The sequence below is a fragment of the Kogia breviceps genome, chromosome 6 (genome assembly GCF_026419965.1).
Source record: "Kogia breviceps isolate mKogBre1 chromosome 6, mKogBre1 haplotype 1, whole genome shotgun sequence".
Taxonomy (NCBI): Eukaryota; Metazoa; Chordata; class Mammalia; order Artiodactyla; family Physeteridae; genus Kogia; species Kogia breviceps.
In genome coordinates, this window is record NC_081315.1 from 80,181,211 (window position 1) to 80,193,660 (window position 12,450).

Below are 12,450 nucleotides of genomic sequence, written 5' to 3' on the forward strand. Positions count from 1 at the left end.
GTAATGTTTTTACCATTATTATTATTTTTTATTTATTTATTTTTTTTTTATTTTTTTTTTTGCGGGACGTGGGCCTCTCACTGTTGTGGCCTCTCCCGTTGCGGAGCACAGGCTCCAGACGTGCAGGCTCAGCGGCCACGGCTCACGGGCCCAGCCATTCCGCGGCATGTGGGATCTTCGCGGACCGGGGCACGAACCCGTGTCCCCTGAATTGGCAGGCGGACTCTCAACTGCTGCACCACCAGGGAAGCCCTTACTATTACTTTTAATTCACACATTTTAATAACTCAAAAGAGAGCGTTTGTGTTTTATTTTCTCAAATAAGTTCCTTTTTGGACATGAGAATTTAATACTTAATAGCCTCTCAAATCACTTATAGAGAACTTTACAGCAAAATTGCTTTGACATCTATTATCTCCTTTCTTATTATGGCTATATGACTAGGAATTACTATTCTTATTTCATTTTTAATAGACTAAAAAACTCAGGCTTAGAGAAGTAAGTGACTTGCCTGCAATTCATATGTTCATGGGTACTATGTGTAGAGCCAAAATTAGAATGGAAATATTTGGATTCCTCACTCAGTACTGTCAATATTCAGATAAACAGCTATGCCATACTATAGCCAAATAGCACTGGATGTTTATTCTGTATAATAATAATATTGAACACTGTGAGCATTTACACATGCCGGGCACATCCTGAGTACTTCACATGTGCTAGCTCATTGAATCCTTGCTGCAACTCAGTGAAGTTTAAACATGAGAAAACAGAGGCCCAAAGAAAGTAAGTAACCTGGCCAAGAAAGCACACCTAGTAAGTCCTTGAACTAGGATGTGAGCTCAGCCAATCTGCACTGTGTTGCCTTAAGCATCATTCTCATTGCTGGTGTTTCAGTGACAAGGATAGATTTAATGAAACAAATGTAAGTTGATAATGTCTTCTAGAACTACCCTTCCTATCAATGAACGTCGAAGAAAGTTATCCTTGAACCCTGTAATTCTGTGAAGTACTTAAGTGGAAATTGAAATTGTTTCTCCATTCTAAGAGGTAATTTCTATTAATGGGGACTCTTTCATGTTTTATATTTAATATTTGATTAGAATTTTACTACATGGAAAAGTCTTTCCTATCCATTATATAATTTAGAATTATAGAACTTTATAACATAAATAAATCTAGGGGCCAAGCCAAAAATTTTAACCAGCAAGAACAAATATTAGAGAGGTGATATGACCAGCACAAAGTACGTGCCTAGAGAGGCTGAGACAAGCTCAGACTCAGATCTTCCAAGGCTTTTCCCACAGTGAAGAAAGGTGTGAGCATAATAAAGGAACAGAACGTATGTTACGTGCGTGTGCATGTGTGTACTGACTGTTCTTTTAAAAATTAGTTGTAGATCAGCATGACCTAGGTAGCTGGCTTGCAGGTACCTAGGTAAGGCTATAAATCCCCCTGAAAGCCAATCAACTCCTGGATGAAAATCCTAGTCTATTTAATGGCACATAGCCAAATGAAAAGTGGAAGATTTAATTTTCCAAATACTTTTGGAAAGTTTTAGCTGCACATTTGTATTGGACTTTTAAGTAACTAATTCCTTTTTAAAGTTATATCTTAAATAGGTGTGAGATTTGCTTGTTCACTGATTTGTTGCCTATTCTAATAATTATTCATTAGTCTCTTTATGTGATGGAAGAAAGCCCAGCTGATTAAGCCACCAAATCATACTTCATTTTCTTTTCTTATGCTGTCTGATTGGTGCTGCAACTCAGAGGGCAAAATGCTTTTAGGAAGATCACTTAGATATATATTTGATTATATTATTATTGGAAGAAACAGAAAAGTTTCTGACAATCATGCTGTTCCCATATATACAGGACTTAGTGCTATTTAAATTATTATTCATGTTGTGCTTAAGGCATTTCAAGTGGCTTTGGATCATTGAATAGAATGATGTAAAGTTTTAAACTATCCCTGGAAGCCTACAATTAGCAGGCATCCACAGAAAACTAAGCAACTAGAGTAAATTATTATTTCCTCTTAATTCATTTATTTTTCTTACATTTCATGTCATAAAAAACACATAAATCATTTTATTGTTATATCTTAGTCCCAATTTCAATGCACTGTTATCAGTAATTATTTAAAGTATGCTTAATCAAATAGCAATTATAATATATAATATGTTATACATCATCAAAAATTCTGACATAAATCAAAAGGAGACTATTACCCTTAATGATTTATACAAAGAACTATCATAGTATTCTATACATTCAAAAGTGGGTTCTTCAAAAAATTAAAAATATAACTAACATATGATCTAGCAATTCCACTCCTAGATATTTACTCAAAGAAAATGAAAATACTAACTAGAAAAGATGCATGCACCTCTATATTCATTGCAGCATTATTTGCAATAGCCAAGATGGGGAAGGAGCCTAAGTGCCAATCAATAGATGAATGGCTAAAGAAGATGTGATATATATATATATATATATATATATGAGGGAAATAGGTGAGGGACATTAAGAGGTACAAACTTCCAGTTGCAAAAAAAATGAGTCGCAGGTATGAAATGTACAATGTGGGGAATATAGTCAATAACTATGTAATATCTTTGTGTGGTGACATAAATAGACTTATTGTGGTGACTACTTTGGAATGTATAGAAATATTAAATCACTATGTTGTGTAACAGGAAATAACATAGCTCTGTAGATCAAATTACACTTCAAAAACAAACCAAAACTTGTGGACAAAATTAAGTTATGCATTTTCCCTTAAGTTAACATCTGAACCTATTTGGTCTCTTGATTGGGAGTCCACCTTGCCAAAGAAAACTTAAGAAGTAGGAGGGATGAGAAATAAAAGTGTATATTTATTAATTCTTGTTAATATCCGTACCTATTCCAAGTTCTTTTTTGGAAAAAAAAAAAAAAGGTGCTTTTAAGACCATAGAAAATTCGGGTTCCCACCTCCATTTTTTTTCATAGAGTTTAAAGTCTATAGTGGAAGATATTCTACAGTGCAGCATGCATTTTAAACAGTTTATGTTATAAAACACCGTAAAATAGCCTGTGAACTTCACTGGAGCACCCACTATGTGCTTCCTTTAGATCCCAGCACAGTGCCTGGAACGTAGTGGTGCTCAATAAAATTCTGTTGGCTAAACTGATCAATACCTTCTTCAAAGAAGTCTTCCTTGAGTTTCCATCTTATACTACAAACAAGAGCAATCCATTTCCATCATACATATGTTGCATCCTACTGTATTGTGGAGTCTGCATTTGTTTGTGTGTATTTGGGGGAGGAGATGGGGAAGAGTATTATTTCCATGAATAAATTATAATGCCATTAAGCATAATAACTGTATATAATTTATTTAGTTAACACATGGACTTTATATAGCTCTGTATGTAAACAGCTAGCCTAGCTCATTAAACAGTTTTTCCCCAGTGAAGAAAAACAGAATGAACCATTTGCTTTGGAGGTACCTAGTATCCTCTTTCTGTACTGTCTTCCTCTCTGATGTTATTACTTTTCTGCCTGGGTATCTTTATCTAATGCTCTATTTCCCTGCCTGTTAACAGGAAAAAAAATCTCATCAATCATTTATCCTTAAACATAAATTGGTTTCCCCAGGTATCTTCATTTTAATCCTTTAGTCTTTATTGGGAATGGGAATCTTAGATTCCTCTATGGAGATTTCTGGTTAAAGAAATGCAGAAGATTGACAGAAAGAGTAAAAACCATTTATTTATATCCTACATTTTACTAGGCTGGTGGGCATCATGCCAGCTTGGGATCACATTCTGCCATGAAGATAATTAGATAAGCAGATGCTATACCTCCTTCACCACTCTGACTGCCATATAAATACATACATACAAACCCTTCAGCAAACTTAAAATCTCCAGAGATGGGACTGAACATATGTATATTTTTTTTTAAATTACAATGATATACTCTCAATATTGAGAATTACTGTACTAGACCCTTTTGTATGGTATTTTATTTAATCTCAAAATAACCCTATGAGGGAAGTACTACTACTACCATTTTATAGATAAGGAAATTGAGACTTAGAGAAGCTAAGTATCTTGCTCAAGTCCACAAGACTATTTGCCAGAGAGCTGGAATTTGATTCCAGTTCAGTAGGACTTCAAACTCACTCCCTTTTCAATATTACTGTCACTAAAACCTGATGCCACTAAAAAAAAAAAAAAAAAAAAAAAAAAACTGATTTTACAAATAACACCCTTCTAGTCAATGGATGGTTAATGACCAGTATGGGTCTATCAGTCAAGGTCCCAGAAGAAAGAGAAGGCATATCCAATTGAGTAATTTGAGCACAGTTGAATATTGTCAGTTTATAACAGTGTAGGCAATACCTTCATGCCAGTTACAGTGGAAATGGTTGATACCTGTAGGCCTGAAGATGTGAGCCTAGTTTAATGGAATCCAGAAAAAGGGGTGGCGGGGAGCGGAGGACGGTGAGAGAAGTGGAGAGAGCTGCCAGACAAGGCTGTGCCTTTTGGTCCAAAGATGAAACCAGATCACAGAAATCCTGGGGGTGAGGTCAGGTAGTACATGATCTTGCCAGTCTTTACCACTGGCTGAATCCAACTGAAAACCACAAGGCAGGGGAGCCTAAGGACATGGTTTGTGCCCATATCAGCCACTAAAGACAGTGGAGGGTATGGAATGGATGTGGGTAAGTCAGCAAGGAGTATTAGGAAGTGTATCTTCTCCACCCCCATCCCTCAGATTCACCCCCTTTCTCTCTTACCATAAATGAAAATGGCAGAGACTTAAAGGAAACAACTGTTTATGTCTGTTTTCTTTAATCCATGATTGCAAATGCTTCTGAAATGTATTAGTGCACTAAGCTTTCATAAGTGTCTGTATTTGTTCTGTTTTTACTGTATTGTGGACAAAGGAAGTATGAAATATTGGTTAAGACCGTCTCTCAAATAAGTACACATTCTTTAAAGCTTTTTGGATTTTTTGTATGTTTTTGGTTAGGTTAATTCAGATATAGTTTACATACAATAAAACCCATCCATTTCAGCTCTGCAATTCTGTGTTTTCACAAATGTATACAGTCCTGTGTTTAACTCTACAGTCAAGATATAGAATACTTTCATCACTCCAAAATGTTCTAAAACTTTAAAAAATCTTTAATCCCACTCAACTAAATGTCTGGTATCAATGGTTTTTTCTTCTGATTTTAAATAGGAAAATTAGTGATAACATCCAACAGTGGGTAGTACATAGTAAGTGCTATTATGAAAAGTATTTTTGTTGGTTTGTTTCCCCACCTTCTGACTAATATAAACTATTCATATTGGTTATTAACTCAATTCATATATATTAGACTGAGGAAAGGCTCATAATCTTGACTGCATGTTGAAATCACCTGAATTTATTAAATGACCTGATGGTCAGGTAGCATCTCATTAAAGCAGGATGTCTGGGGTTAAGACCAAGGCATCAATAATCTAAGCTTTCCAAGTAATTCCATATGTGGCTAAAGTTGAAACCTCTGAATTAGATTAGTTGTTCTCAATTCTGGCTGCACAGCAGAATCCCCTAGGCAATTGCTTAAAATATTGATGCTTTTCCCTTCAGTTCTGATTTATATAACTTGTTCATAAAAGTTGACTACAAGAAAAAAATAAGATTTGGGTAACTTATATTTCTGAATGGTTGGGCTCCAGTTAAATCAAGGTTTTACTATAGTTCTGGGTATGTGGTGGTATTCAATAAATGTTAGATGGAGGTCCTAATCCCACAGCAGAGTCAAAAAGAATAATATATGCTCCCTCTTGGAAATAAACTGTTTGTGTATTGGAAATAATTATCTTGGCAAACTATCACTTTCTGAAAATCGTACTCCTACGTAATTTACCACAAATGATAAGCCTTGTAATTTAAGAGAATATTATATTTCAACCCTATTTTTCAGCATAATATTAGGCACATATATATTTTACATCACTTTCATAATTCTCTCCAAGGAAATAGATAGGAAGCAAGATTAAGAGATAGAGGATAAGATTTAAACTAGCCTCTCTCTTGGAAGCACAAATGATGCTATTGCACTTCTGGGCCTGGAGAATGCTGCTACTTTGTAAAATAGAGCACTGGTACTTTCTGCTTTTATTTTTATTTTTATTTATTTATTTTTGTAATTTATTTATTTATTTACTTATTTATTTGTAAACATCTTTATTGGAGTATAACTGTTTTACAATAGTGTGTTAGTTTTTCCTTTACAACAAAGTGAATCAGTTTTACATATACATATGTTCCCATATCTCTTTGCTCTTGCATCACCCTCTCTCCCACCCTCCCTATCCCACCCCTCTAGGTGGTCACAAAGCACAGAGGTGATCTCCCTGTGCTATGCGGTAGCTTCCCATTAGCTATCTAATTTACATTTGATAGTGTATATATGTCCCTTCCACTCTCTCACTTCGTCACAGCTTACCCTTCCCGCTCCCCATATCCTCAAGTCCATGCTCTAGTAAGTCTGTGTTTTATTCCCGTCCTGCCACTAATCTCTTCATGACATTTTTTTTTTTTCCTTAGAGTCCATATATATGTGTTAGCATACGGTATTTTTTTTTTCCTTCTGACTTACTTCACTCTGTATGACAGACTCCAGGTCCATCCACCTCCTTATAAATAACTCAGTTTCATTTCTTTTTATGGCTGAGTAATATTCCATTGTATATATGTGCCACATCTTCTTTATCCATTCATCTGTCAGTGGACACTTAGTTTGCTTCCATGTCCTGGCTATCGTAAATAGAGCTGCAATGAACATTTTGGTACATGACTCTTTTTGAATTATGGTTTTCTCCGGGTATATGCCCAGTAGTGGGATTGCAGGGTCGTATGGTAGTTCTATTTGTAGTTTTTTAAGGAACCTCCATACTGTTCTCCATAGTGGCTGTATCAATTTACATTCCCACCAGCAGTGCAAGAGTGTTCCCTTTTCTCCACACCCTCTCCAGCATTTATTGTTTCTAGAGTGTTTGATGATGGCCAGTCTGACCAGTGTGAGATGATATCTCATTGTAGTTTTGATTTGCATTTCTCTAATGATTAATGATGTTGAGCATTCTTTCATGTGTTTGTTGGCAATCTGTATATCTTCTTTGGAGAAATGTCTATTTAGTTCTTCTGCCCATTTTTGGATTGGGTTGTTTGTTTTTTTGTTATTGAGTTGCATGAGTTGCTTATAAATTTTGGAGATTAATCCTTTGTCAGTTGCTTCATTTGCAAATATTTTCTCCCATTCTGAGGGTTGTCTTTTGGTCTTGTTTATGGTATCCTTTGCTGTGCAAAAGCTTTTAAGTTTCATTAGGTCCTATTTGTTTATTTTTGGTTTTATTTCCATTTCTCTAGGAGATGGGTCAAAAAGGATCTTGCTGTGATTTATGTCATAGAGTGTTCTGCCTATGTTTTCCTCTAAGAGTTTGATAGTGTCTGGCCTTACATTTAGGTCTTTAACCCATTTTGAGTTTATTTTTGTGTGTGGTGTTAGGGAGTGTTCTAATTTCATACTTTTACAGGTAGCTGTCCAGTTTTCCCAGCACCACTTATTGAAGAGGCTGTCTTTTCTCCACTGTATATCCTTCCCTCCTTTATCAAAGATAAGGTGACCATATGTGTGTGGGTTTATCTCTGGGCTTTCTATCCTGTTCCATTGATCTATATTTCTTTCTGCTTTTATAATGGTGAAATATATATGCAAAAGACAACTAATGCCATTCGTTAAAACAGAACTGAACTGTCTAATGAAATAGTTATGGGACTAGCAAAATATTTATATATGATATCTTTTTCAGATTTCAGGAACTAGTAACTGAAATAACAAAAATCTTTTTTGGCATAAAGTTACTGAAAATCGATTATGGCATAAATGCTCATCAAGAAAACCTCCCGAATTTTATTGTTATAAATACTCAATCACCATGTTGCATGTTTCAATATACGTTAACAACACCAGGTGTTGTATTTAATCCTTCAAATATAAACTAGTGCAACAAACGGCATTTTTCTGAAAAGTTCTTGGTTTAATATAAAAAAATATAAACTTGTTTAATTTGACCTTCCCACTTCTTACTCAGTTTTTCTACTCTTTTTTTCCTTTATAGGACCATATCAGAAAATAGTGTCACCTAAACAAGAGCATGAAGATAGGAAACATGACAAAGTCACAGATAAGGGAAGTGAGAGTGGGACTTCCTGTAATGAGCTCTCCACTTCCAGTTGTGACAGCCACTCAGAGGCAAGCACTCCCCAGGACAACCCACCCAGTGCCCAGCAGGCGACAGCTCACCAACCTAACACCTTAACATTGGATCGTCCTTCCAAAAAAGCACCTGTGCAATGGATGCCCCCACCAGACAAACGCAGAAACAGTGAACTCTTTCAGACACTCATCAGCAAATCCCGGGAAACCAATCTTTCCAAAAAGAAAGTCTGTGAGAAGCTAAGTGTGGAAGAAGAAATGAAAAAGTGTATTCAGGATTTTAAAAAAATCCACATTCCAGATTATTTTCCAGAGCGCAAACGCCAGTGGCAGTCTGAACTGTTACAGAAGTATGGGTTATAGTAATTATCACATTCCTGCAGTATTTCAATGACGTTCAGTGTTTACTATGGTGTCACCACCTGACTGTGTACTAACAATGGTCAGTGTGATTCTTGCTGCTCTTCCTTTTTGTGAACAGTGGATGTAGGACAGTGTTTTCTTTCATTATTTTTGTTGTTGTTGTTGTTTTTAGAAATATGATTTTTAAAAAAGAAAATTAATAAATGTTGAATCAAATGGTGTTCCTGATTCAAACCATTTTGCAAGAATGAAAGTAAAATGTGCATGACCAGGAAGCTTAGAATCTTGATTTTTGAACTGTGGTCATGTTTGTCATTTTGTAACTCACCAAAAACAAATCATCATATCACTCCAAATAAAGTGACAATAGGATGAAGCCACATCAAGTAAAATGTTAGATCATGGTTTTGGGTCCCAAATCCAAAACTGTTTAAATGTTAATGCAATAAAACAAGTATTAGTTTTGCATGAGCACAATGTTACGAATAATTCACAAGACGTAGGGAAGGTTTTTTTGCTGCTTGGAAAGAAAAAAATTATGAAAAAATAGCAAAAAAAAAAAAAATGAAAGGTTCAGGCAAAGCCTATAAATGTAAGCTGTCTAGGAGATTGAATCTTATCTGTTCTGGATCTGTGATTTTTTTGTGTATGTGTATGGTGTTCTGTATGTTAAGATGATGTAAATATGCCTTATAATCTTGTGTTATGACACTGACATTCATCTATTAATGCTAGTCATGATTATTTCTGTGAAATGAGTCCTTACATCAGGCTGTGAAAATTGGTATAATGATGCTCTGAAAGATCTGACTATAATGTGAATCAAAATAATTGAGGGAAATGGTAAAGAGCTTTATGTATTTATTTAAAAAAAGGAAAATATATTAGAATTCCTTGATCTCTATTGACTCTTCTTTTAAAATATTCAGTTGTTACATTGTCTTCAATTTTCCTTTAAAATCCCAAACGGGAGAATGATATGTTCAACCTTAATGTTGACAAGCTAGAGACTTGCTACCAGGACATGGAAGCGAACTAAATGTCCATCGACAGATGAATGGATAAAGAAGATGTGGTACATATATACAATGGACTATTAGCCATCCAAAGGAATGAAACTGGGTCATTTGTAGAGATGTGGATGGACCTAGAGTCTGTCATACAGAGTGAAGTAAGTCAAAAAGAGAAAAACAAATGTCGTTTATTAATGCATACATGTGGAATCTAAAATAATGGTACAGATGAACCTATTTGCAGGGCAGGAATAAAGGCGCAGACATAGAGAATGGACATGCGGACATGGGGGGAAGGGGAGGGTGGGATGAACTGGGAGATTAGGATTGACATATATACACTACCGTGTGTAAAACAGATAGCTAGTGGGAACCTGCTGTATAGCACAGGGAGCTCAGCTCCGTGCTCTGAGATGAACTAGATGGGCAGGATTGGGGGGGTGGGGGTGGGAGGGAGATCCAAGAGGGAGGGGATATATGTAAAATATAGCTGATTCACTTCATTGTACAGCAGAAACTAGCACATTGTAAAGCAATTATGCTCCAATTAAAAAAAAAGAGCTATGTCTACTAAGGAGTCAGAGTCACTTCCAAAGATATCTCCCAAAACAAAGAGGGGAGAAATTATCCTAGCTTTCCACATTCCAATTTCCCACGAACACTTTCCATTGTCCCAATATAAGTAGAAGCAGTTAGCAACGGAGCCTAGGAAAATTAATTTAATAGAGGTGATCCCCCTGTGATACAAAGCCTAGCAGTGAAAGGCAGGGAACAGATCTGAAGAACACTTCACATCCTACTCTGTTTTTTCCCAACACAAAACTTCAAATAGAATTGCAATGGTAAAAATTTGGTAAATGAGGACTATTTCAGATCTTCATAGCTCTACCACAATTGAAGTGATGCCACTAAGATTGTCTATCCTTACAGTCCTTCTTAGTAAATTAGAACCTATTTCAGTAATAGTCTATTGAGCACTTACCATACACCAAACATTTGACTCAAAGGTTAACAACCTATTCAAGAAACACAAATTACTAGCTGTTGCCCTTGGGAAGAAGCTTATGGTCTGATTCTCCCAAATCATTACACTTTCACCAGAGGCTAGATCCTGGCTGGTCCCAATTGGGTTTACAAAAGAATCAAGGGAGGAGGCTAGAATGAGGACTCTTTCCTGAAGAAAAGGAGACTCCAAAATTTAAAGATGAGTTAGACTAAAACTGCTGTATAAAACTTCTTTTCCAAAGACTCAGGAGATAAAATCTGGAGGATCACCATAAGTCAAAAGAGCTGGAAAGGCATTGAAGTTGAGCATTTTTGGAGAATACCTTTTGTTTGATATACAGTATTTACTTAACTTGTGACCTGATGTTTTATTATTAGTTCAAGTGGAAACATAAATTGAGTACTAACTAAGATGAGAAAAGGAAATAGAAGTGAAATTGTGAGATTTTCAATTTTGGAAAAATGGAGTAGATATACTTTTCCTTATTTCTCCCACTAAGTATAACTGAAAACCCTGGACATTATATACAAACACGCTTAAGAGGCTCTGAAAGGCTAATAAAAGAAGGAAAGCTGGCTAGAAACATTGGGACCAAAAAACAGCATGGTGACGGAATTTCTTGGGTTTTCTTTTTGTCTATATATCGCTGAAGCTGGTTACCCAGCAATACTAACAACTGCAGAAAAAGCAAGGTCCAACAAAATCCTGCTCTCTCTAGCCAAAGGACCAGGAAAGGGGCAACATAGCAAGACAGAAAACATTTATATAACAGCTGGTGTGCTGTGTCAGGTTGCAGGTAGGTAGACACAATTGTATAGCATAGTCATTTTAAGGCTCCCTAATTTCTTTAAAGACCTTAAGAGCATTTTAGGTTCACAGCAAAATTGAGAGGAAGGTACTGAAATTTCTCATGTACCCCTTACCCTCCAATATGCACAACCTCCTCCATTATCAGCATCCCCCATCAGAACTGTACATTGTTATAATTGATGAACCTACATTGATGCATCATTATCACCCAAAGTCCATAGTTTACATTATTGTTCACGCTTCATATTTTACATTCTGGGGGTTTGGATAAATGCATAATGACACATATCCATCGTTATAGTATCACACAGAGTATTTTCACTGCCCCCCTAATCATCTGTGCCCTGCTTATTCATTCCTCACCCTTCCCCCAACCACTGGAAACTGCTGTTCTTTTAACTGCCTGCATAGGGTTGTCTTTTTCAGAATGTTGTGTGATTGGAAACATACAGTACATAGCATTTCCAGATTTGGCTTCTTTCACTTAGTAATATGCATTTAAGGTTCCTCCATGTCTTGTCATGGCTTGATAGCTCTTCTTTTTTAGTGCTGAATAATATTCCACTGTCTGGATTTACCACAGTTTATTTATCCATTCACCTACTGAAGGACAAGTTGGTTCCTTCCAAGTTATGGCAACTATGAATAAAGCTGCTATAACCATCCATATATAGATTTTTGTTTGGATGTAGTTTTCAACTCCTTTGGGTATATACCAAAGAGTGTGATTACTAGATCATGTGGTAAGTGTATATTTAGTTTTGTAAGGAACTGCCAGATAGTCTTCCAAAGTGGCTATACCATTTTGCATTCCCACCAGCAACGAATGGGAGTTCTTGTTCCTTCACATCTTCATCAGCATTTGGTATTGTCAATGTTCCAGATTTGGGCCATTCTAATTGGTTTGTAGTAGTATCTCCTCATTTTAATTCACACTTCCCTGATGATGCATAATGTGGAGCATCTTTTCATATGTTTTTCTCCCACCT

At 36.0% G+C, this 12,450-nt stretch overlaps 1 protein-coding gene across 1 annotated transcript in view; it reads left to right on the plus strand.

The window, feature by feature from the left end:
* The window catches only part of KCTD8 (potassium channel tetramerization domain containing 8), a 268,756-nt gene extending 258,846 nt beyond the window's left edge, over positions 1-9,910 (plus strand). Inside the window, exon 2 of the mRNA XM_059066521.2 lies at positions 8,172-9,910. Coding sequence (XP_058922504.1) covers positions 8,172-8,632 — 461 coding nt within the window. The 3' untranslated portion in view covers positions 8,633-9,910. The remainder of the gene's footprint in view (positions 1-8,171) is intronic.
* Positions 9,911-12,450: the final 2,540 nt, after the last annotated feature.